We start from the raw sequence: 26,503 nt of genomic DNA on the forward strand, positions 1-26,503 counted from the left end.
TTCAGCAGAGCTGGGGAGAAGGTGGTGCAGGAGGGCTGGGAGACAAGATTAGAGGGGAAGGGAGGGCAAGAGTGCAGAGCCCAGGTGATGAGCCTGCTGCATTGGCCACTGGATGGCTTCTAGCAGCAGAGCCATTGAGACACATGTTGGGCAGAGCCTGAGTGTGGAAGATGATCCAAGAGGCAGATGAGCTACTCAGGTCCTTCCTGGAGATCACATGGCCATCAGAGACCCGGGGCTGAGGCTGAATCTTTAAAATAACTAAGTACCAAAGAGCCACTGTTTGCTTTCCTCGGTAATGCTGGTTGTCACAGTCTCCCCAGCCTGACTAGCTCTGCACTTGGATTTTTTTTTCTTCTAAGATTCTCTGCAGGGATGATTTCGCTGTCTCGGTTTCTTTGAAACTGTCTCCAAGCAACAGCTTGGCAAGTGTGGGTCAAAACCCTGCTGGGGGTCTTTGAAATCATACGGAGCCTGATGCATTCCCAGAACCTCTGTGAGGCTGTGCTACCCTCCTTCTTCCTGGATGCCTAATGTGCACAGGTTGGGCTCGTGCCCCATTTGAGGAAGCTGGATTTGTCAGCAAATCTGCCCTCATGCCTTCTCCTCCTGCCCTAGGTGTCTGGGCCAAGCGAAGCACAGACAGCCCACATATGGCTGCTTGTTAACAACACCAAGACACCCTCGTCAGCCAACCTCTCGGAGCTTCTCTTGCTGGACAGCATCGCTGGTCTCACTGTTCTGGAGTCCATCGGAAACAAGACCTCGGAAGGATTCCAGGCTTTTAGCAAGAAGTTTTTGCAAGGTAACAGCAGAGCAGTCTGAAGCCAGGGATGACAAATGAGAATATGTACAGATACTTCCAGGTGAATGTGCTCTGGGTCAGGCATATTTTTAAAGACTTACATGTGTTCACTCACTTAATCCTCACAATGGATCTTACTATCAGGGTATCATAAAAAGAGACCACATTCAATATCTGTAACCAAAAAGCTGAATTTCTCATTTATCTTAATAAGATGTTAGATTTGGGGAAAGAGTTGTGGAAATTTTTAAAAAATATATAGTCAATTTTTATTATGAAAAATTTCAAACATACACAAAAATAGAGTTTACAGTGGATCCCAGTATACGTGTCACTCATATCACTGAAATTAATCATCACTCAGGAAGATGAAAAGTTTGTTTTGGGTTGTGCTGGACAGAGTGGGAGTGGGTTGACATCCATCTCAGTAGCATGTTCCTGAGCTGTCCAGGTATGTCCAGGTGTGTCCAGGTGTGTTTGAACATGTTCACTGGAGTAACTCCACTGCTGCTTGGTTGATTTGTAGACTCTGCCACCCTCACTGGTTGGCTTTCAGAGGTTCGATTCCTGAGGTGGGCTGTTATTGGTCAATTAAGCAGGTTTAAAACCATTTCTGGGATTCAGTTGGTACCATAGCTTCAGAACTCAGTTTCCCTAGGCAGGCAAAGACATCCTTTATTCTTCATAGGACCTCATTTACAGATGAATAGACTGGGACTAAAGTGGCTGAGAAGCTTGCCCGAGGTCATAGGGCTGGCTGCTGTCAAGGCTGACAGTCAAGCTCAGGCTCCCTGTGCACCCTGGTAACCATTAAACTGTCGTGCTTTTCACATGTCTGGAACTCTTCCCAACTCCATGCCTCCGTACTCACAGCACACATTGCTAGGATTACGTGCTGCTCCTTCCCTCTGAGCCTAGATGAGGCCTCAGAATACTGCGTAACACATTATTATTGACAGAAGCTACTAGTGGAGCTTGCCCACACGTAGTGACCTTTTTGCTGGCTCTGATTTAAATGATGTCATAAAAGTTGTTATGAGACGTCCCAGCTAAGTAACCTTCAGTGCTTTCATGCCTTCAATGATATAAAAATGAATCCGCTATTCTTCAATTCGTGTTCAAAGCATGGAGCATGGGGCCACGAGCAGAGCACAGACGCAGCCTCAGATGGACCTGGGTGACTCCCAGCCTTGTGACTGAGAAGCTGCATGGCTTCTGGAAAGCTATTGAAGTGCTCTGGTCGTGCGAATGTCAGTCCATTGTGGAGTCGTAGAGATTGAATCAAGGAGACAGTGTCACCCAGGCCCTCTGTCTGGTAAAGGGAAGGTGTCCAACACCCTCTCCAGCCTGTGGTCCTGCACATCTTTCTTCTAATTTCCCCGCCGACCTTTCATGGTCCGTGCTCCTGCCAGACCCAGCTTCCTACTCTTCTCCTATCTCCTAGCATCTACTCTTGCTCTTTTGTGGGTCAAGAAAGCACCTCTCCCCAATTCTGAATATACAAATCATCTCTATTCTTTGGGACCTGGCCCTGGTGTCACCTTCTCTAGAAAGCCCCACCCAATCCACTGCCCCAAAGTCACCCCTCTGCCTCCAAACTTCCACAGAGATTACCTGACCCTTCCTGCTTCCTGCTTGGAGCCTCGTGCCATTCTAGGCACTTTCCACATGTGAATTCATGGACTTCTGCTCTGGCACGTGCACACTGCGTGTCTCTGAACCTTGGCTCTCCATCTGTCCTCTGGGCATGCTAATAACACCTACCCAGGAAGGCGCTGTGAAGGTAAGGGAGCTAAAGCAGGGTGACACAGCCTGGCTATGGAAAGTGCTCCTGGGCTCCTGGTGTTAGGAGGTATTTTGTTCGTGTTTTTTTTCTTCTTTTCTTTTCTTTTTTTTTTTTTTTGAGATGGAGTTTCATGCTTGTCGCCCAGCCTGGAGTGCAGTGGCACAATCTCGGCTCACTGCAACCTCCGCCTGCTATGTTTAAGCGATTCTCCTGCCTCAGCCTCCCGAGTAGCTGGGACTACAGGCGTGTGCCACCACGACCAGCTAATTTTTGTATTTTCCATAGAGACAGGGTTTCCCTATGTTGCCCAGGCTGGTCACGAACTCCTGACCTCAAGTGATCCTCCTGCCTTGGCCTCCCAAAGTGCTAGGATTACAGGCATGAGCCACCACGCCTGGCCACTGTTGGTGTTATTTTTATTCTTACTGCTCCATTCTTGTTATTTATGCCCATGCTTGGCTCTGCCTACTGGGCTGTATATTCCCTGAGGGCAGTGTCCAAATCATATTTATCTGTGAACTCACCGCTATGCCAAGGAGTATAACATTGACTTTCACCTTGGGACTCAGGTGACTTTTTTTTTTTTTTCCCCAAAGCATAAGTGGATAACTAAAATCAAATGACCAGTCAGGTCCCAGTTCATTGACATTCTGACCTCATCATCATTATTATTTGATGCTTTTCTTTTATGAGAGCCAGTGTTGTTTGGGGAAAAGATGATGGGACCCAGAGGGTCAGGTGGCTCCCTGTCCATCACCCGGGTGATCCTAAGCCAGTCACTGTCTCTTAGTCTCAGTTTCTTCTTCTGTATGTTGCAGAAAATCACGTGTTCTCCATCCATCTCGGGGCAGTGCGTGGAGATCAGCTGGGTTAATGCAGGTGCAGCGCATGGAGAGTGGTTATACCACTGTATGGGGAAGGTCTGACTATGACTACCTTCCCTGTCATTGTCATTGTCACTGCCATTATCTTTATCACTTTACGTTCATTATCTTAGCTCTAGGATATATGAAAACAAAATGAGATGGGCATGGTCCACTCCTAAGGTCCCAGCTACGCAGGAGGCTGAGGCAGGAGGATTGCTTGAGCCTGGGAGTTCGAGACTAGTCTGGGGAACATAGAGAGAGCCTATCTCAGAAATAAATAAATAAAAATTTTAAAATAAAAATGAAAATGTTGAAGATTTTTAAAACAAAAATGCCAGTGATTCCTTAGGCTAAGTGAGCATTCCTTCTCTTTACTATATATACACACACATATATATGTGTGTGTGTATGTGTGTATATATGTGTATATGTGTGTGTGCATATATATATATATTTGAGGTCTGCATACATTGAGAAATGAGGCATATTGTGGCATTTTAGGGCTATAAGTAACCTCTGTTAGGGAGAAAGTCAAGATTGGAGGACAAGCTTAGGTGAGAACAGTGACTGGCAGAGTTAGACGGGCTCTGTCACCCACCTGGCCACACTGGGCAAAGGCCTCCAGTCCTGGTACAGCCTCGTCCGAGCAGGATGGGCTGAGTGCGGCCCACCCAAACTTACCTATGGGATGAGGCGTGCTGCACAGTGAGAAAGGGCTAGGAGAGCCAGCCCTATTGCAGGTAGTGCACCCCCGCTCGTGAATGGAAATGTCAGGAGTGGGAGTCCAGGAGTCCACCCAGCTCACTGTCCCCAGTTTACCACTCAGAGAATTCACACCTAGCTGTGTGCAATACAAAAGGCTTCCTTGCTGCAGGCATCACTGCCATGGTGGCCTCCCTTGGAACCAGGGAAGCCAAGGGCCAGGATGTGTCTGAGGTGTGGTGGGGCACGGCCGGGGGCATGGCTGAGCCCTCACTGAATCACACGTGCTTTTCTCTGCACAGTGGGAGATGCCTTTGCTGTCAGCTATGCAGCCACACTCCAGGCTGGAGACCTTGGGAACGGGGAGAGCCTCAAGCTTCCTGCCCAACTTACCTTTCAGAGCTCGTCACAGGTATTACCTTTGTTACTTTAATCTCTGTCTTGCCACTGCCAGGAGAGATTGTTTTAGAAACAGGGACGCTTCAGACAGAAGACCTGTTAGTTCTTTCCTTCAGTGATGCCACCTAGCAGATAAGGGCACAGGCCCTGGAGTCTCACACACCTTGCCGTGAACCAGGCTCCGTTAGTAATGCCCCTGTGACTTTGCCTAAGTTACTTAACCCCTCTGGGCCTCACACAAGGTTTTCATAAGGATAGGTAATCAATACATGTGAATTCTTTTCACTGTGTCCTGCACACTGTAAGCACCTAACCAGTAGTTACCATTACTGTTCATTTTCCAGGGCTACCGTAACAAAGTACCGCAGACTAGACTTAAAAACAACAGAAATGTATTGTCTGGGAGGCTGGAAGCCGGAGATCAGGGTGTCTGCAGGGCTGATTCCTTCTGAGACCTGTTCTTGGCTTGTGGAGGCTGCCTTCTCCCTGTGTCTTCCTAAGACTTTCCGTGGCTGCACGTCTGTCCTAACCTCTTCTGTAAGGACACCAGTCATGCAAGACCATGACCCAGCCTAGCAACCTCACTTTACCTGATTACTTCTGTAAAGACCCTGTCTCCAAATGCAGTCACATCCTGGGGCACTGGGACTTCGGACTTTAACATACAAATTTTGGGAAACAGTCTGGCCCATAACACCATTACTGTGAGTCTCCCCATCTCTCACTGCCCCTGTGGTGGGTTCACTTATGCAATGAACTGGCTGGCTGCCTGTCCTGGCAGGTGCTGCACGCCCCAGGTACAGGCTGGAGGAGATGTGGTCTCTGACTTCAAGGAGATCATGACGCTCTGCTTCCTTTTGCCATTTTATTGTGGCTTCAGCCCCTGGAGAAAGTCTTCCCTATCACGGCCATGGAAGATGCGGCTCATAGCATGACTGTGACTGCCCCAGGTCCCATAACAGGATCAGATTGTACCCTGCAGCTGCCTCCTGAGGCCTCCTTCTACCCTGAGGCTGCAAGGCCACTGTGGCGTTTCTGCTGCAATGAGGGGAAAACAAAACAAAACAAAACAAAAAACCTTAGACAAATTTAGATAAAAGGAAAGAGGCTAAATACAAGATACAAGAAAATGACATGAAACTATTGGGAAGGACAATTCTCTCAGGAAATAATTTAGTATAAAGTTAAAAAAATAGAGAACAAAGACAGATTTTTGAAACTAAAGATAAAATTCCAAAAGGTTTCCCAAAAGAAATCCCAACAATTTCAGAAGACAGGAAACCAAGTCAATTAGAAAGAAAAGATAAGATAATGATAAGGAAAAGATAAGGTAAGAATCAGAAAGCAAATCAGAAACTCTGAATAAAATGAAATGGAAGCTTCAGGAGCTAAAACCCCGGGCAGCTGTGTGTGTTCCTGGGCCGGGCTGGCTTGGGCAGGGGGAGGTTTATGGTTCGGCAGAGCCTGGCTCCCATCATGCTCCAGGAGGACATTCCTCGTGGCTTCCCCTGCCCCAAGCTGAAATAGTCCTGCCTGTTACTTTGTTTGGTTCCTGTCTGTGATATTGACTCCACCCCCTAGGAACCCCCTCCCTCCCTCACTAGAATGTCAGCTCCGTGAAACCAGGGCCTCGTGTGCCGTGTTCACAGCTGCGTCTCCAGTGCCAAAAAGAGAACCCTGCACATAGTAGGTGCTCAGTAACAATGTGTTGAATCCCACTTGGTCCATGTTTTCTGGCTTCGTGCCAGGAACTAAAACATGTTTCTGAAGCCTTGAAGTTTATGTCGTAACTGCATGCATTTACTGGGGTGAGGATTTACGTTTTGTAAAGAGTTGAAGATGATCTTTGATAGCACACTTTAGGCTCCTATCTGCGTATCTGTGGGAACACAGCAGAATGTACTGGAATGTGGGCTCTGAACTTAGCCTCAGGCTCCAGTTCAAGAGACCCTGAGACTCCTAGACACCATACATATTCCAAAGCAGAGGTGACTCAAGAACAGAAAGGGCAAAGTGAATGAATGCCTCAGAGGTGTCTTTTCTTTACAGTCATGTTCTAAAACTGTTCCATTTCCCTCCCATGAAAAGAAGACTTACAGTGTTTTGATTTTCTCCGAAGCCTCCATGAGGTCACCCTGCTGGCCCACAGTGGATTTGGGAAGTCCCACTGCTTCCTAGCGCTGCTGCCATAACATCTGTAGGGCATGGATCAGGGGATTTGTTACCTCGGGAGGGGCATAGCTCAGGTTACAGAAACATGCCTTAGTCATGTCTATAATGAGAATTACATGGGTTGCTGAGCTCACTGGGCTGCAAGCTCTAAATCCCAAGGTCTGGTTCTTTTTTTTGAGACAGAGTTTTGCTCTTGTCACCCAGGCTGGAGTGCAATGGTGCAGTCTGGGCTCACTGCAACCTCTGCCTCCTGGGTTCAAGCAATTATCCTCTGTCAGTCTCCTGAGTAGCTGGGATTACAGGCGCCCACCACCACACCTGGCTAACTTTTGTATTCTTAGTAGAGACGGGGTTTCACCATGTTGGCCAGGCTGGTCTCAAGCTCCTGGCCTCAGGTGATAAACCCGCCTTGGCCTCCCAAAGTACTGAGATTACAGGTGTGAACCACCAAACCCAGCCAGTCTGGTTCTATATAATATTACTGCTATGACTATTGCTATTGCTTTTTAAAATTTTTTTTCATTATTATTATTTTTGAGACAGTGTTTCACTCTTGTCACCCAGGCTGGAGTGCAATGACATGATCTCAGCTCACTGTGACCTCCGCCTCCTGGGTTCAAGCCATTCTCCTGCCTCAGCCTCCTGAGTAGCTGGAATTACAGGTGCCTGCCAGCACACCTGGCTAAGTTTTGATTTTTAGTAGAGATGGGGTTTTACCACGTTGGCCGGGCTGGTCTTGAACTGACCTCAGGTGATCCACCTGCTTTGGCCTTCCGAAGTGCTGGGATTACAGTGGTGTGAGCCACCGCGCCTGACCTGCTATTGCTACTACTACTGCTGCTACTGCTAATGTTACTACTACTACCTACAGCCACCAATAGCAGTAATATTTTATAGCACTCCCTAGTGCCAGGCACTCTTCAAGGTTCTATATTACCTAAGTTCATCCTCATAGCAATTCTGTGAACTGAATATGATTACCATTTCACAGATGAGAAAACAGAGGCAAGGAGAGGCCAATACATTGCCCAAGTTTCAACTGCTGTGAGCAGTGGAGCCCTGTATTAACTCAGCTTGGCCCTAATCACCACCCTATAGACTGCCTGTCAGTGGCAAGCTATTGTGCCTCTACCCCCAGGAAGAAGCATGTTCTCACAGTGGGTCTTTTCGGTCACCATGCGGTTAGACAGGTGGATACCATCACACACTTTATTTTGCTGTTTCCTGTATCTTCTCAGCAGAGGAATATTCGAGGACATTACGGATAGACCCACAGGGAGTTGGGGCTTGGAGAATCAAGTGCATTTGAGTAAGAGAAGAACACGTGCAGTGCAGTCAGAGCCCAGGATTGCATCTACCTTTGTGAAGGAGCTAGATGCTGGGAGAGTGGAGGTGACTTACCTTGGTCACAGGCTTGGAGTCAGCTCCCAACCCCAACCCCAAGCGTTTCTCCACAAGGGCATGCTGCCATGCCTTTCTCTGGATGTTAGCGAAGCTGGTGCTTGGATTTCACAAAGCCTCCGGTAGAGAGGGAGGGATCCTATCCCCACATGCCCTTCCCCCTGACAGTGAGACCTTGACAAGCTCTGACCTGTGCAGCAGTTAGGGCTGATTATAGCTCCAGGCTTGGCAGGTTGGAAATCACACCAAATGTTACCCCGTGTGTCAGACCCCAAACTGTTGCTGAAAGCGTTTTTTTTTTTCCTCTTCTAGAACAGAACACAGCTGAAAGCGCTTTTTTCCATAACAGCAGAAGAAAGCATAACGGTAGGAAACATGACATGCCCTGAGCACCCCCTGCCTTCTATCTGTGTCTCTTCACACCTGTGCCATGTGGGTCCTGCCTATCCTTGGAGCCATGGGGAGGGGCGGCTGCTGGCCTTGGACCCCCAGTTATGCGTTGAGGCTGGGACTCTGCTGTCTCTTGGGTCCCCCGTGTGCCCTGAGGCTATCTGACTGGTTTCCCTGGACGACCCTCCACCTGGGCAAGGCAGGTGGGCCATGGGCTGGACAGGCTGAGGTTCCACTGCTTGTCTGTGCTACTGTCCAGCTGTGCTCCTACCTGTTCCCAGTGTTTGCCCCTAGGTCAAGCTGCTGGTGACATTGTGTTTTCCCAGATCTTCCCAAAGCCTGCAGTCTGTGGGTGGGTCTCTCTGCTTCTGCTGTTCACCATTAATACTTCTCCATTTCTGTTCTTCAGTTTAATCATTTGCATCTCACAGGTTCACTCGTTCATGTATTAACTGAGTGTTAATTCAGCAGGTAACAACACTTCACGTTTCTTAAACACCTACTGGGTGCCAGGCATTCCGAGCAATTTACATATGTGGAATTACATCATCTTCACCACAGTCTTGTGAGACATATTCTATTTTAAAATCTCTGCCATTTCAGATGGGGAAACCGAGGCACATTAAAGTCAAGTAATTTGCTCAAGATCCCATGGCTAGAATGTCAGAGTCCCCAGTACCCACCCCCAGTTTCGATGATTCTCTAGGGTGACTCACGGGACTTACATGTACAGTCACGCACCACATAATGACATTCTGGTGAACAGTGGACTGCATATATGAAGGTGGTCCCATAGGATTACAATGCAGCTGAAAAATTCCTGTCACCTAATGATCATGTGATTGTGTAACATCCATTGTAACACAGTGTGTTTACTCAGCTGTTTGGTGATTCTGGTGTGAAACCTACTGTGCTGCCAATCGTAAAAAGTCTAGCATATACAATTATGTCCAAAACATAATACTTGGCCGGGCGTGGTGGCTCACACCTGTAATCCCAGCACTTTGGGAGGCTGAGGTGGGTGGATCACGAGGTCAGGAGATTGAGACCATCCTGGCTAACACAGTGAAACCCCCTCTCTACTAAAAATACAAAAAAAACTAGCCGGGCGTGGTGGCGGGCGCCTGTAGTCCCAGCTACTCGGGAGGCTGAGGCAGGAGAATGGTGTGAACCCGGGAGGCGGAGCTTGCAGTGAGTGGAGATCATGCCACTACACTCCAGCCTGGGTGACAGAGCGAGACTCCGTCTCAAAAAAAATAATAATGACAATAAAAGACTATGCTACTGGTTTACATATTTACTATACATATTTTTTATTGTTATTTTAGAGTGTATTGCTTCCACTGGTCAAATCCAAAATAAGCTTACCTAGAAATCAGCCTCAGGCAGGCCCGTCAGGAGGGATTCTAGAAGAAGGCCTTGTTATCCTAGGAGATGACGGGTCCATGCCTGTTACTGCCCCTGAAGACCTTCCAGGGGGACAAGGTGTCAGTGTGGAAGGCAGTGAGATTGATGATCCTGACGCTGTACAGGACTAGGCTAATGTGCGTGTGTCTTAGTTTTTAACAAAAAAGTTTAAGAAGTTTTTTTTTAAAAAGAAAAACCTTAAAAATATAGAAAGCTTACAGAGTAAGGATATAAAGAAAGGATCTATTTTTGTACAGCTGTACGGCATATTTGTGTTTTAAGCTGTGTTATTACCAAAGAGTCAACATGTTAAAAAAAAAAAACGACAAAGGTAATAAAGTCACAGGGAGGGGAACATCACGCTCTGGAACCTGTCGAGAGGTGGGGGGCAAAGGCAATTACATGTGGAGCTTAAAACCTAGATGACAGGTTGATGGGTGCAGCAAACCACCGCGACACATGTACACCTGTGTAACACACCTGCATGTTCTGCGTATGTATCCCAGAACTTAAAGTAAACTAAAATAAAATATAAAAAGTTACAGTAAGCTAAGATTAACTTATTACTGAAGAAACCTGCACAGCATATATTTTAAAAATAAATTTAGTGGCCAGGCATGGTGGCTCATGCCTGTAATCTCAGTACTTTGGGAGGCCGAGGTGGGCTGATCACTTGAGGCCGGGAGTTCAGCATCAGCCTGGCCAACACGGCTAAACCAGTCTCTACTAAAAATACAAAAACAATTAGCTGAGCAAGATGGTGCATGTCTGTGATTCCAGCTACTCGGGAGGCTGAGACATGAGAATTGCTTGAACCTGGGAGGTGGAGGTTGCAGTGAACCGAGATCATGCCACTGCACTCCAGCCTGGGCAACAGAGTGAGCCTGTCTCAACATAAATAAATAAATGTAGTGTAGCCTAAGGGTACAGTGTTTCTAAAGTCTACAGTCGTGTACAATCATACCCTAGGCCTTCACATTCACTCACCACTCACTCACTGACTCGCCCAGAACAACTTCCAGTCCTGCAAGCTCGAGTTACGGTAAATTTCCTATACAAGTGTATTTTTTTTTCTTTTATACGTATTTTTCTTTTCTTTCTTTGTTTCTTTTTTTCTTAGACAGAGTCTTGCTTTGTCGCCCAGGCTGGAGTGCAGTGGTGCGTTCTCAGCTCACTGCAACCTCTGCCTCCCAGATTCAAGCGATTTTCCTGCCTCAGCCTCCTGAGTAGCTGGGATTACAGGCACCCACCACCACACCCAGCTAGTTTTTATATTTTTAGTAGAGATGGCATTTCACCACATTGGCCAGGCTGGTCTTGAACACCTGACCTCAAGTGATCCGGCCACCTCGGCCTCCCAAAGTGCTGGGATTACAGGCTTTGGTACTTTTTCTATACTTAGATCTATTTATATATACAAATACTTAGCATGTGTTACAGTTACCGACAGTATTCAGTACAGTAACATCCTGTACAGGTTTGTAGCCTAGGAGGAATAGACTATACCATAGAGCTTAGGTGTGTAGTCCGCTAGATCATCTAGGTTTGCGTAAGTCACTCTGTGATGTTTGCACAATGAGGAAATCACCTAACAATGCATTTCTAGGAACATCTCTTCATTGTTAGGTGATGCATGCCTGTAGTTGTACCCACTGCTGTGACTTACTACTATGAAAAGATACAAAGCAAAATCAGCACAGGGAAAAGTTGCATGGGGAGAAGTTTGGAGAAAATCACCTGCAAGTTTTAAGAGTCTTCTCCCAGCAGAGTCATGGAGGGTACGCTTCATTCCCCCAGCATGAGTTGTGATAACACATGTGAAGTATTGTCTACCGGGGAAGCTCCTTAGAGACTCAGTGCCAGAATTTTTACTGGGGGCTGGCCACGTAGGCACTCTCTGCCTGGCGTACACCAGGATTCCAGACTCCCAGAAGAAAAGCAGGTGCTCGGCCTAAGCCACACTGTTTGCACAGACAGTTTGAAAGCAGAGAGCCACTCTTACCAGAAAATAGTGGAAACCCTCCCAAAATCCATGTTCCCAGACATCCGCTGAGGCCCAGCCCTACAGGAAGGGCTTTCAGAGGATGCCAGTCTCTGGCTGAAGATGTTAACTCTTTTCTGCATGGCTAGTAAGTGGCAGGACTAGGATTTGAACCCCAGCAGTTTGGCTCCGGATCCCTGCCATCAGGCACTGGGCCATACCGCCTCCCAGAGAGCCAGAGTCCTGCACAGAAGAGATGAAGAGAAAGTACAAGGCTGGCCTTAGGTGAGTGTTCGGTTTAGTGGGGCTGTCAGGTGCATTGGTAACAAGTCTCCCTGCTGGTCTGTGAGCTCCTGGCGGGTGAGGCCATGTCGGATTCACCCATGTCCCCCACTGCGCGGTACATTGTAGATGGCACTCAGCAGGTAAATATCCCATGATGGAGCTTGTTGTCATCAATGACGATGATTGCTGCTCAGGAGGAGGTGGCTGGTCGCTGCATGAGTGTAATAAAAGGCGGAGAACACTCATGTAAGGGTATTTGCGAGCCCTTCCCCGCTGCCGCAGACTCACTTGTGGATGGAATTGAGCCATGCCCAGGTCTTCCGGGCTTCCCGTCACCTGCATGTTGCCTTCAGGAGAAAGAGGAATAGTTGCCCCCTGGGATGCAAACCTGTGGATGCAAGTCCTGGCCTTGGAACTGGCGCTGAATTTCAGCCACATCGGCCCCCAGGACAGGCGCCCCCAGGCTGTGGACCACATTCAGGGAGCTCCCTGTTGAGTGGGGAGAGGTGTACGCACAGGGTGGCCCTGTGGTATTGTGTGAGCCCAGCAGACTCTTGGACCGTAAGGCCTGGCTTTGAATCCCTGTCCCTCACTGATTGCATGTGACCTTGGGCACATCACATACCTCTGAGGGCCTCAGTTTCTCCAACTGTGAAATGAGAGTAATAACAATATTCACTTCACAGGATGGTTGTTGAGGTAAATGGATCAAGGGATGTAAAGCACTCAACACAGTGCCCGGCACTGTGAGGGCTCCATAAACATCAGCTGTTATCATCGTCAGTATTATTATTATTAGTTACACATGAGAACAACACAGCTGTGCCAAGTGTTCTGTGATGCTGACAATGAATGTTTTGCATCAGGGTCTCATGCTCCAATGCCCATCGGGGTCACACAGGTGCTATAAGTGTATGTCAGGCTCAGTGCAAGATTCTAGGAAGTAATGTAGCGTGCAGCAGCGTGGACACTCGGGTTGCCTGTCACCCACCATCCCCACCCTCACACCGAGGCAGTAAATGGAAAAAAAGGACCGAAGAATGCACAGCACTGGCTGAATTTGTGAGTTTGTGACCTGAAATATAGATTGCTTGCACCATGGACACTGACAGCAGAGAGAGAGAGAACTCCATGGGCTGGGTGGACTGGCAGGCTTCCTGGAGGAGGAAGAATTCAATTGGGTCTTGAAGGTAAGATTTAATTAAAGTTGGGGAAGGAGCAGCTGAAGATCTGACTTCTAGGTTAAGCCAGTGTTGACTGCCGGACAGGCATGAACCAAGCACTGCTGGGTGACACACACATAAGGGTGAGGCAAGGCTGTGGCAGTCATGGCGTGTGTTCCAGCAGGGCTGACAGGGGATCCTGCAGAGACTGTGGAGTTACACCAGACAGGTGTGGTGGTGATGAATAGGATGAGCTCGCCAGGAGGGTGGCAGCGCCCCTGATGTGTGCATCAGGCAGTTTAAAAATACAGAGTAAAGACGGGAGGCTTCCATCGTGTAAATAGAGATTCTCCCGCATTTGGGAGCTACCCCACCCCATTATCTCCTTAATTTCCTGTTACTTCCCTGAGGGTGAAACTGACACATGTCAGCCAAGGAAAATGAGGCCCCAAGAAATTGTTTCTCATTTTTTCTCAAGAAGTTGTCTTCCCCTTTCTGTCTCCTGGATGAGAGTACTGTCTTTTTGAGAGAAAATGAGAATCACACATTGAGTGCAGGTCTCAGATGGCACTAGATAGCCCCTTCTGTGTTCATCACATGTGCCCATGAAAGGACCGGGTACTGTGCCAGGCACCAAGAGAACAGGTTGCAGTGTTCTGCTGCCAGGATCTCAGGTCTAATCAGAGAGAGACATTTAAACCAATTGTTATGGTACCCCAATTCATTCAGAGTGCAATTCCAATACTAATTTTGTTGTTGTTGTTGTTGTTGTTCTTGAGATGGAGTTTCGCTTTTGTTGCCCGGGCTGAAATGCAATGGCACGATCTCGGCTCACCGCAACCTCTGCCCCCCGGGTTCAAGCAATTCTCCTGCCTCAGCCTCCTGAGTAGCTGGGATTACAGGCACCCACCACCAGGCCCAGCTAATTTTGTATTTTTAGTAGCTATGGAGTTTCACCATGTTGGTCAGGCTGGTCTTGAACTGCAGACCTCAGGTGATCCACCCACCTCAGTCTCCCGGTGCTGGGATTACAGGCATGAGCCACCACGCCCAGCCTCCAATACTCATTTTAATGGGACTTTGGAGGGGATGTGAAAAAAATAGTTTCACCTGAAAATATAAATTATGAACCCAGATGGGAAGGTTTTGAAAATGAAGAGTAATGTGGGAGGGTTTACCCTAGCAGATATTAAAAATATTACAAAGCACCGGGCGCGGTGGCTCAAGCCTGTAATCCTAGCACTTTGGGAGGCCGAGGCGGGCGGATCACAAGGTCAGGAGGCCGAGACCATCCTGGCTAACCCGGTGAAACCCCATCTCTACTAAAAAATACAAAAAAAACTAGCCGGGTGAGGTGGCGGGCGCCTGTAGTCCCGGCTACTCCGGAGGCTGAGGCAGGAGAATGGCGTAAACCTAGGAGACGGAGCTTGCAGTGAGCTGAGATCCGGCCACTACACTCCAGTCTGGGTGACAGAGCGAGACTCCGTCTCAAAAAAAAAAAATATTACAAAGCTACAGTAATGCAGCATTTGACTGCTACAAGAAACATCAGACCAGTGGAACAAAAGATAAAATCTACACACACATCTACACATATGTTTTAAACCAATGGGAGAAGGAGGATGTATCATCCATGAATTTAGTAACAACTGACTGGGTCTTTTGAAAGAAAGACAAAAATGAGTTTCCTAATTAGATTAAAATCTAAGTAAATATAACAATTTGTAAAAAGTAAATATGGGCTAATAGGATATGATCTGGAGAAAACTGTGGATTTAGGTACACATAGTTGCAAACTTTACATTTAAAAACTGCACTCAGAAAGATAAATGAGTAACTTGGGGAAATATTTGTAATATACGTAAGAGACAAAAGATTAATGTTTTTAATATATAAAGAGAATCTTAATATTAATTTATAAGAGATGGAAGGCCACAATAGACAGCTATCTATGGTATGATAATTTCCCAAAAATGAGGCTTACGAGGTGCCCTTGAAGCACAGTGGCGGCCCGTGTCACTCTGTAGGCAAAATCACGTGCCTGTGAGTTGGATTTGTAGGCTTGGGGGTTTGCACACAATTGCACGTTATCATTTTTGCCTTCTCCGTGGACATTCCAAGCCCACTAACCATTGCCCTAACCTGCATTTTTTGTTTTGATGACTGCCCCAGCGTCCTATCCTTTGTGCCTCCAGTTTTACTCCCTACCCAACCCATTGTCCACGCTGGAGTGGTCTTCCCTAAAACATGAACGTGCCTGCTTTCTATTCTTGAGGGGCCCCCATTCAGGATCCGTCAGGAAAGCTGATCCCTGCTAACCATCTCCCAGGGCCACTGGGTGCCTTTGTTTTCCATTACGCTCTGGTTTTGCACATGCTGTTCTTATCTTACCTGTTCTTTGGGTAACTTATAAACCTCCTGCTGGACCCTGACCAGCATCTGCACTCTGTGATGCCCTAGCCCTCCCCTGGCCAGCTAGTTGTACCCTTGGCTGCGGTCCTATGCATTGGATCATTTATTAAAGCCTGGCACTGTGTGAAGTTGAGATTAGTCCTCTGGATGGCACTTAATCCATTTTTGTTGACATCAGAATAAAATTGTTGAACTGGAAGAGACCTTAAAGGTTATCTAGTCCCACTTTCTCATTTTAGAGTAAAAACCTCCGGTCCAGAGAGGCTCTGGAAACTGGCCAGGTTCAGAACTCAACACCATTGCAGTCAGAATCATGCTGTGTGATGCGTTCTCTACTCCAGATGCTATTCGCTAGATTGGTAAATTAGCAAAGCTGCGTTGGTGTGATTGTCTCTGCCTGTGATTACCTTTGACATCTCAGTCTTGCCAGAATTATCAGCTGGGAGGCCAAGGGTCTCTTTGCCCTCAGGACTGCCCCTCAAGGACTGTGTGACAAGGGCCAGCAAGCCACTCACCCCTCTGCTTCTTGGGTCTCAAGCTCAAAGTAAAAGATTTCAAGTAAATGATTCGCAGACTCTATTCCAGAGAAAACATTCGTCATCTCCCATGTTCATCAAGCATTTTCTGTGTTTTGAAGGGTTGGGTGGGTGGGATTTAATATAAGGCCACTATGGGCATTTTGAAGAAATGTCCTCTCCTTACCACCACCCTCCATATACAGAAAAGTTGGAAGAATAAAATAGCTTCATGCCGTAATCCCACCAGCAGGGAGAACCATTGTTAACATGTTCGCATCTCGCCATCCACAAGGCTATGAATATATTTAGTACATAATTGAAGTCAAACTCCGTAAACAATTCTTCATCAGGCTTTTGTAACTTGGTGTTGAATTCTGAGCATTTAAAGCATTCATTTTGAAAGGCCTGTTTATCCAGCATCGCTCTTCATAAATGCAGTGACAGAATTCATCAAAGGCATCTGCTCCTGCTAATATGTGATTAAAGGGGTGGTAATCGTGGATGATTCTTTTCCAGAGACAAGAAGGAAAGTAAGGAAGACTCTAGGGGATGGGAAGCCGGGATAACCATCTTTTTCTTTATTCTTAGACAATGAAGTTTAAGGTAAAGATGCTCTTTGGAATCTGAACTTACAGTGATTCTCAGTGGAGTTTGGCTGCAGCATGTTTAAGGGATTCTCAGAAGTATGATTAACGTGGAGCTGATTCTGGTGCTCTCAGCCACTTCCGGTTCTGGACTTGTCACTGCAGCGGTGGGTGCTACCAGCATCCCGTCCCCTGAGCTGGATTCAGGGACATTGTTGGCTCCTCCTGTGTCTGGCCTCTTACATATCCATTCCATCACAACACTCCATTGACTCTGTCTCCTAGTCTGTACCCTTCCCACCAGCCAATAACAGTAGTAGTAATAGTGGCTCAGATTTACTGACTTCTGTGTACCATAACCCTAAACATTAGGCACTGTTTGTGTGTGCGTGGTAAAGTACACACAGCATAACATTTACTGTTATTGACAGTTACTACTTTCACAGTGTTGTGCAGCCATCACCACTGTCTGCTTCCAGAACATTTTCACCTCTGGAAGGAAACTTGGTGCCCACTGGTGACTTCCCATTTCCTTCTCCCCCAGCCCCTGGCAACCACTCCTCTGCTTCTATCTCTGGATTTGCCGACCCTGTACATTTCAGATAAGCGGAATCACACAGTATGTGTCCTTTTGTGTCTGGCGTCTTTCACTTAGCATCACGTTTTCAGTGTTCCTCCATGTTGTAGCATGCACCAGAACTTCATTGCTTTTTATGGCCGAATAATATTCCATTTTATGGATATACACATGTTCTTTATTCATCAGGACGTTTGGCTTATTGTGAACAGTGCTGCTGTGAGCATTCGAGAACAGATTTTTGTTTGAATACCTGTTTTAAATTATTTGGAGTATGTGCTTGGGGGTGAAATTGCTGGGTTGTATGGTAATTCTGTTTTTGACCTGTTGCCTCTCAGAGCTGGGGAGACCCAGCCTCCCACAGTGTGGAAGAGGGTGGATTTAAGAGTTGAACCCTCATCAAAGGCCAAAGTCCATGGTCTTTGCTGGCGTGTCCTGTTGCCTCCTGCAGCCTCTTTTCATGTCCCCCATTTCTCTCTTGGCATCCAGGTTTACCTTCCTCCAGGCTGAAGTCATAAGGCGGCCGGAGTTATCTTTCTAAAATACTGATCTAACCATGTTTCTTCATGGCTTAAAGCCTCTCAGTTGTTCCCCTGATTCCCTTAGGATGACACAGCAAATCCCTAATGTGCTCTCAAAGGCCCCGTTGGGCTGGGGTTGCTTCTCTTGCCAGCTTCAGGCCCTGCTCAGGCCAGTCCTTCTCGAAGCTCGCCCTCCCCCTGGCCCAGCTCATTCTCCTCTGCCCACTGGATCACCTCTTGGAAAGCCTTCTCCTGTCCTTTGAGCTAAGAGAGGAGCTCCCCCCTCTCCCCGAGTCCTCCAGGCTCCCCAGCCTCAGCCCAGACACACTGTGGCATCAGCATCTGCCTGCCTGTTCATTCCTCTGTGGGACGTGAGCTCCTTGAGCAGGGCCTGGCTTTGGTTCCTCCTTGTTCTTCCAGCACCCAGTACAGGGCTCCATTGACTCCTGTGAGTCAGGCAGGTGTAATGTCATATCCAGACACGGAGTAAGTCCTGGCAGCCCACTTGATGTGTCCACTTCAATAGAGAGTTTCAGGGAAACAAAATTATAGGAAACCTTGGTTTCTGCGCATGTGAAATGGATGTAAGAATTATGCACTTAAAATGTTGCTTGAGGCCAGGCGTGGTGGCTGATGCCTGTAATCCCAGCACTATGGGAGGCTGAGGCCAGCGAATTATCAGGTCAGGAGTTCAAGACAAACCTTGCCAACATGGTGAAACCCCATCTCTACAAAAAGTACAGAAATTAGCTGGGCATAGTGGCAGGTGCCTGTAATCCCAGCTACTTGGGAGACTGAGGCAGGAGAATCGCTTGAACCCAGGAGGTGGAGGTTGCAGTGAGCCGAGATTGTGCCATTACACTAGCCTGGGCAACAAGAGCAAGACTCCATCTAAGAAAGAAAGAAAGAAAGAGAGAGAGAGAGGGAGAGAGGCAGGGAGGGAGAGAGGGAAAGGAAGAAAGAAATAAAAGAAAGGGGAATAAAGCCTGGTCTGGACAAAATTCAAAATTAAAGTTTGAAAGGATTAGGAAGGCTTTTGGCCAGAGACTCAGGAGTTCCAAAATCTGCCTTGCTGCTACTCCTTCACCCCCAAAAGGTGAGCTGCATACCCAGAGTGGGAATGAAAGTGTTAACAGTGGCACAAACCCTTGATGGCTCGATGCAGGGCTCCTGATAAAGGGCCAGCCTAGGAGAGGCAGGTGGGGTGTGAAGGCCACTAACCTCAGCTGCTGGATGTGAGTCTCAGGTCTACTACTTACTCTCTCTGTGACCTTGGGCCATTTTAAAAGCTTATTTCTACAATGACATTATAATTTATAAAGTGGGGGTTAAAATAGTTCCCATCACAGAGTATTATTATGGAGATTAAATGGATTAATACATGTAAAGCACTTGGATCCATCCCTGGTGCTTAGTATCTGCATAATACATGTTCTCTGAAAGGACAATGGTAACAGTGATGCTGCTGCTGATGGTGTCATGATGGCATTGATGGTGGTGGGGGTGAAGATGATGGTGCTGGTGATATTGATGATGATGATAGTGATTGTGATGGTCATGGTGAAGATCATGGTGATGGGATTATTGATGATGTTGATAATGATGGTGGCTATGGTAATGGTGGTGGTGGCCATGGTGGTGATGGTAATAATGAATTTGATGCTGCTGCTGATGATGATGGTGATGGTGATGGTGAAGATGATGGTGATGGAGACATTGATGATGTCAATAATGATGGTGGTGATGGTCATGGTGAAGGTGATTGGCATATTGATAATGTTGACAATGATGGTGGTGATGATGATGTTGATAATGATGGTGGTGATGGAGATATTGATGTTGATAATGATGGTGGCTATGGTAATGGTGGTAGTGGTCCTGGTCATGATGGTGATGATGAATTTGATGGTGATGCTGCTGATGATGGTGTTGATGGTGATAGTGAAGATGATGGTGATGGTGATATTGATGATGTTGATAATGATGGTGGTGATGGTCATGGTGAAAGTGATTGGGCTATTGTTAATGTTGACAATGATCATGGTGATGGTGATGGTGAAGATGATGGTGATGGTGATATTGATGATGTTGATAGTGATGGTGGTTTTGGCCAATGTGAAGATGATGGTGATGGGGATATTGATCATGTTGATAATGATGGTGGTGATGGAGATATTGATGTTGATAATGATGGTGGCTATGGTAATGGTGGTAGTGGTCCTGATGGTGATGGTGATGATGAATTTGATGGTGATGCTGCTGATGATGGTGTTGATGGTGATGGTGAAGATGATGGTGATGGTGATATTGATGATGTTGATAATGATGGTGGTGATGGTCATGGTGAAAGTGATTGGGCTATTGTTAATGTTGACAATGATCATGGTGATGGTGATGGTGAAGATGATGGTGATGGTGATATTGATGATGTTGATAGTGATGGTGGTTTTGGCCAATGTGAAGATGATGGTGATGGGAATATTGATCATGTTGATAATGATGGTGGTGATGGAGATATTGATGTTGATAATGATGGTGGCTATGGTAATGGTGGTAGTGGTCCTGATGGTGATGGTGATGATGAATTTGATGGTGATGCTGCTGATGATGGTGTTGATGGTGATGGTGAAGATGATGGTGATGGTGATATTGATGATGTTGATAATGATGGTGGTGATGGTCATGGTGAAGGTGATTGGGCTATTGTTAATGTTGACAATGATGGTGGTGATGGTGATGGTGAAGATGATGGTGATGGTGATATTGATGATGTTGATAGTGATGGTGGTTTTGGCCAATGTGAAGATGATGGTGATGGGGATATTGATTATGTTGATAATGTGGTGGTGATGGTCATGGTGGTGATGGTCATGGTGGTGATGGTGATGATGAATTTGATGGTGATGCTGCTGATAGTGATCATGATGCTGTTGATAGTGATGGTAAAGATGAAAATGATGGAGATATTGATGATGTCGATAATGAAGGTGGCGATGGTGATGGTGGTGATGGTGATGGTGATGATGAATTTGATGGTGATGCTGCTGCTGATGGTGATCATGATGGTGTTAATGAAGATGTTGATCATTATGGTGATAGTGAAGATAGTGATGATGGGGATATTGATGATGTTGATAATCATGGTGGTAATGTTAATGTTGGTGATGATTATAGTGATGGTAGTGATTATGTGGAGCCTTCTCCTCATAAAATTACATATTGAGATTTTACTCTTCTTTGGTCATTCTTCATTGAGGAAGATTGAAGAGTAGAGGCATTGTAGGCAGGGCAGGGCCTAGCGTAATTTAACAACACAGATAAATTAAGAAAGTGAGGGTCATGAGTGGGTTTGCCCCATGGAGGTAGGCTCTGCCTAGGTTTGCTTGTCACTTGGTGTCAGAAAGCAGGAATTGTAAGAGAAGGGGGTGAAAGGTGATGGGATCTGCAGAACTGGCTCTGGTTTTTCCCTCTTCCTAGATCCAGGCTTCCATTCCCACAACTGTGTTGATACTTTAAGCATTGATCTATACCCTGCTCCACTGAACTGCCCACAGTACCTCTACTTTTCAGTTTCTCTTGGCAATGCCCTTGTGGCAAAATGAAAGGAAGATCTCAAGATGTGGATTTAGAAGGTGGAAGTGGAAAGAGGAAGAGATTTGAGGTAGCCTGACTCAGCTGTCCATTTCCACTTCATGAAGTAGGAAGGAGGGAGGCAGGGAGACAGAAGGGGGAAGGAACATACGAGAGAGTTCTTTTCCTGCCTTTTACAGTAGAGTGATGCTGCCCATATGTAATGTCAATCATACAACTAACTTCTACCATGGTATGGGAGATTAGGATTAAAAACATTTTAGAAAAACATGCAGCCCCCTGGACAGTAAGTAGTGTCCAGCTTTAGTGGGGCAAACGTAGACATTGGAGTCCAGCAGAGCTAATTCTGTTTTAGCTGTGAACTTCAATTAATTTTTTAATCTCTTTGCATCTCCATTTGTCTATCAGTAGAACAGGGATGATACGTGTTCCAGGGGATTACAGAAGATTGAATGAAATAAAGTTTATGAAGCATTGTGTTAGTGTCCTCAGGCTGCCATAATAAATCTCCACAAGCTTGGTACCTTAAAACAACAATTTAATTTTCTCACAGTTCTGCAGGCTGGAATTCTGAAATTAAGGTGTTGGCAGGCAGGGCCATGCTCTTTCTAAAGACCCTGGAGAAACATCTTCCTTTGCCTCTTACCTTCTGGTGGCTCCAGAAATCCTTGACATTCCTTGAAATCCTTGGCTTATAGCTGCATCACTCAGTATCTGCCTCCATCTTTACATGGCCATCTTCTCTGTGTGTGTCTACAATCTCCCTCTCCTCGTGAAGACACAATCATTGGATTTAGGACTCACTGTGACCCAGTATGACCTCATCTTAACTTGACTGCATCTACAAAGAAAATTTCTAAATAAGGTCACGTTCATAGGTATTGAGGTTAGGACTTCAACATGTCTTTTTGGAGGGCACAACTCAACTCAACTCACTACATTTACCTCGCCCAGAGGTTGGTGTATTGTAGGTGATTGAAAGTGTTAATCCCCTTTACCTCCCATTCCTTCTTCTCAAAGATGAAAAGACAAATTTTTGCCTTCTTTGAAGGTAAAGGGGATTAACAATCTTGAAAACAGATTGCTGATCTTTAACTACTGTGTTCTTTTACAGACAGATTTTTTTTAGTTTCCTTTCCATCAGTATTTTGACATAACCTCCATGCAATGTTATTTATGTTTATTCAGCTTATCGATTCTTTTCTTGTCTAGTACGTACACAGTCAGGGCTCAGGGAACAGAGGGACATGTCCAGAACAAATGGAGTACTTGGATTTCATTTTGGTGCTAATCAAAATTCAAGATTTAGGATCAGGAGGATGTTAGAGCAAGAAAACATAATTGGTTCTCTGATAGTCTCTGATAACAGCCTCTGTGGACAGAGGCTGATTTATCAAAGGCAAGTTATAAGTGACATCACACTTCGATTCAGGTTTCAATAAACATTTGAACTGAAGCTCCTATTTTTGACCTAACTTAACTTTGACAGTCTAGAAGGTCACGGTGGCCTCATTGGTCTGTCAGAAAAAATGTAACCTTGACTACAATCTGCATTGTGGCCACAAGAATGAGGAATAGGCTAATTGTCTTCTAGCTCCTAAACAAAACATTCGGTGGCCTGTGGTCTGGAGTCATTTTAAATTAAACTAATTGTCACAGGTTGGCTTTTCTGGAGACAGATGCTGATGCAGAGTTTGGGGTATAATATGCTTTCCATTGTGCAGAGAAGAATTAGCATATCCAGCTGGAGGCTGCTATCCTTAGAAAAACTTGCTTACAAGATTGATCCTGGGCTGGTGACTGGAAACTTGAATTTCAGGATTCCCATCTTCTGAAAACTGATAAGAATGGCTCCCTGTGCCTGAACTGTTTTTTACATATAGTATAGTTTATGCTGATTACTTGCTGTTTTTCTTGGAGTATGAAATTTTGGTACATGCCAGGGTGCCTATGTGATCAGCCTTGAATATAAACCCTGGACACTGAGTACCTAATGAGCTTCCCTGGTAGAAAACATTTCACATGAGTTGTCACAACCCCTTGCTGGGGGGATTAAGCACGTATTTTGTGACTCCTCTGGAGTCTGGAAGCGTGTGTCTTGTTTACCTTGGACTTTACTACATTCTTCCCTTTTCTGACTTTGCTTTGTATCTTTTTGCTGTAATAAACCATACTTGTGAGTGGGATTGTATGCAGGTGGCCTTGGGGACCCTTGGTACAATCAGTGACCCCCTATAAAAGGAAACGGAAAGGAGCAGGATTGAAAATAGGAAGAAGTGGAGTTGTGATTTGGGTTGACAAAGCCTCAGCAGTCTGGGTGATTTTCATCTATCAAAGTTGCCTTTACATTTTTTTATAATCATCATCATAATAGTAGTAAAAATAATTATTGTCTCTTATTACACAAGTAATACATACCCGTTGTAGAAATATTAGAAAACAAGCATAAAGAAAGTGAAAAACGTCAAGAAATTACATTCAAATAAAATTCTGGAGGATTTTCTTTATAATTTACACAAGTATATGTATATATGCACATTATTTTTATTTTAATGAAATGGAGATTATACTGTATGTATTTTTTTGCAAAGTTACATTAGTATATAAGCCTTTTTATATATTATTAGAAATGTATTCAAAAATCTTCTTTTAAATGGTAGGATATTCAGAACTATAGGGAAAAGGGGGAAATCTTAAAAAGCACCCAGAAAACAAAAACAGATCCTTCCAAAAGGTTATCAGGCACACTTCTGTCAGAAGACAGTGGAGTGGCACCATCAGCATTTTGAGGGAAAGTTATTTTGAGCCTTGAATTATGTAGCCAGCCATACTATCAATCAAACTGAGAACTAAGTGACAGTATTGCTAGATGTGAGAAAAGAATATCTTCTCTAAACAAACTTACTTGAGAATAAATAGATACTTAGGATACTTCATCAAAATAATAAAGAATTATCCAAGAAAAAGGAAGAAATCGGATCCAAGAAATAGTTTTTCTTCAATGAGTAATGCTGTGACAATATAGAAGGCAGTGAAGAAAAAGAAAATCTCTCTATGATACCAGAAAACCTAGAAAGTAGCCAGGTCTGATTAAATCAGAAAGTCAAAGAACTCTGGGAATGATGACTTTAAGAAAAAGTAAATTTGACTCCCTGTAACAGATAGTATTATTAAGAACATGGGTTTATGCTAGGAAGAAAAAAGATAGGCCGTGAAAAACTTCAGGAAAAACAAAAAGTCACACAAGGAAATGCTAATTCACACTGAAGCAAACTAAAAATGTAGCCTGATTTGAAATCATTGATCAAGTGTGAGAAAAGGGACTGAATTAGGAACATACTCCTTTGAGGGGCAGATATTTAGTGACACAGGATTGGATCCAATTACTTTACTCTGCAGTAAGCAACATTTGCCTAATCATAATAATACTGTCTTTTAAAATTTATAGTTGCTGGAATTAACCTATAAACAATAATCAGAATTCTGGTTGCAGAACAAAATATATATGTTATAAACCTAATAAATGCTGGAAGGCAGAAGCAGGGAAGGAGGGGTGGAGTTAAGTGTGGGCCACTAATCTCACTAGTCAGAAGACAAGAGATTTTCTCTAAGTGTAATACCATAAAACTTGGGGTTTAATTATTTAAAGTTATAGAGTGTAGTGGGAAGGTGAGGGTGCCATGGGTTCTTCCTCTGGCCTTTGCAAAATTCTGCCCATGATTCTCAAAAAATGCCACGAATCCTTCGGATTATCATGTATTTGATTTGGGAACTTAACGTTCTTGAGTGTCTGTGATGTGCTAGGCTTGGGGCTGGATGGCACTAGGCTTGGGGCTGGATGGCACTATTGTGTGCAAATCACCATGCCTCAGGTCTTTTTTTTTTTTTTTTTTTTTTGAGACAGAGTCTTGCTCTGTCGCCCAGGCTGGAGTGCAGTGGCTGGATCTCAGCTCACTGCAAGCTCCGCCTCCCAGGTTCATGCCATTCTCCTGCCTCAGCCTCCTGAGTAGCTGGGACTACAGGCGCCCACCACCTCGCCCGGCTAATTTTTTGTGTTTTTTAGTAGAGACGGGGTTTCACCGGGTTAGCCAGGATGGTCTCGATCTCCTGACCTCGTGATCCGCCCGTCTCGGCCTCCCAAAGTGCTGGGATTACAGGCTTGAGCCACCGCGCCCGGCCCCCTCAGATCTTTCTTTGAAAGACTTGTCAAGCACTGAGGAAATTCAGGCTCAGAGAGGACCAGTGAGGGCCTCTAGGCAGCCAGCTGGCAGCTGGCAGAGCGGGACTCAAATGCAAGTGAGTCCCCTGGCTCCCTGCTTGGTCTACTCTGACACTGGATCATCTGTGTGGCCTGGGAGACCTGCAGTCTGACCATGCATGAATCCTGCTCTCCTCTTGTCTCCACAGGTTCTGCCGCACCACGGCCTCCATGCAGCGGGGTTCTTCATTGCCTTCCTCCTCTCCCTTGTGCTGACCTGGGCTGCCCTCTTCCTCATGGTTCACTATCAGTGTCTGAAGGGAAGCATGCTCACCAGACATCGGGTGAGTCTGCCCTGAGGGTGGTTTGGAAGATGGTGGATGTGAGGTTGAAGTGTGGGTGACAAGATGCGTGTGGGTGACAGAATGCGTGTGGGGTGACGGGATGCGTGTGGGGTGACGGGATGCGTGTGGGGTGACGGGATGAGTGTGGGTGACGGGATGTGTGTGGGGTGACGGGATGAGTGTGGGTGACGGGATGTGTGTGGGGTGGCGGGATGCATGTGGGGTGACGGGATGAGTGTGGGTGATGGGATGTGTGTGGGGTGACGGGATGAACCGTTCAGGGAAGGACTGGGGGTGTTGGCTGGTGGGTCTTGGGTTGGTGGGCACTGCAGTGCTCAAGGAGGGGACATGGCAAAGAACCAACTATGCAAGGGCCCCTGCTGTGACTCATTGTCACCCAG

At 45.9% G+C, this 26,503-nt stretch overlaps 1 protein-coding gene across 11 annotated transcripts in view; it reads left to right on the forward strand.

Annotated features, from left to right (window-relative positions):
• The window catches only part of EVC2 (EvC ciliary complex subunit 2), a 184,915-nt gene that overhangs the window by 18,317 nt on the left and 140,095 nt on the right, over positions 1-26,503 (forward strand). For 9 of the 11 annotated variants that reach the window (XR_013417755.1, XR_013417754.1, XR_013417756.1 and 6 more), the window contains exons 5-8: positions 619-805; positions 4,462-4,571; positions 8,444-8,497; positions 25,968-26,102. Coding sequence is in view for 4 of the 11 variants with exons in the window: in XM_078003153.1 (XP_077859279.1) it covers positions 619-805; positions 4,462-4,571; positions 8,444-8,497; positions 25,968-26,102 (486 nt within the window). In the remaining 7 variants the exon portion in view is untranslated. The remainder of the gene's footprint in view (positions 1-618; positions 806-4,461; positions 4,572-8,443; positions 8,498-25,967; positions 26,103-26,503) is intronic. The other 2 variants (XM_078003155.1, XM_028848338.2) reach the window with 1 other exon arrangement.

This window comes from Macaca mulatta, chromosome 5, assembly GCF_049350105.2.
Source record: "Macaca mulatta isolate MMU2019108-1 chromosome 5, T2T-MMU8v2.0, whole genome shotgun sequence".
Lineage (NCBI taxonomy): Eukaryota > Metazoa > Chordata > Mammalia > Primates > Cercopithecidae > Macaca > Macaca mulatta.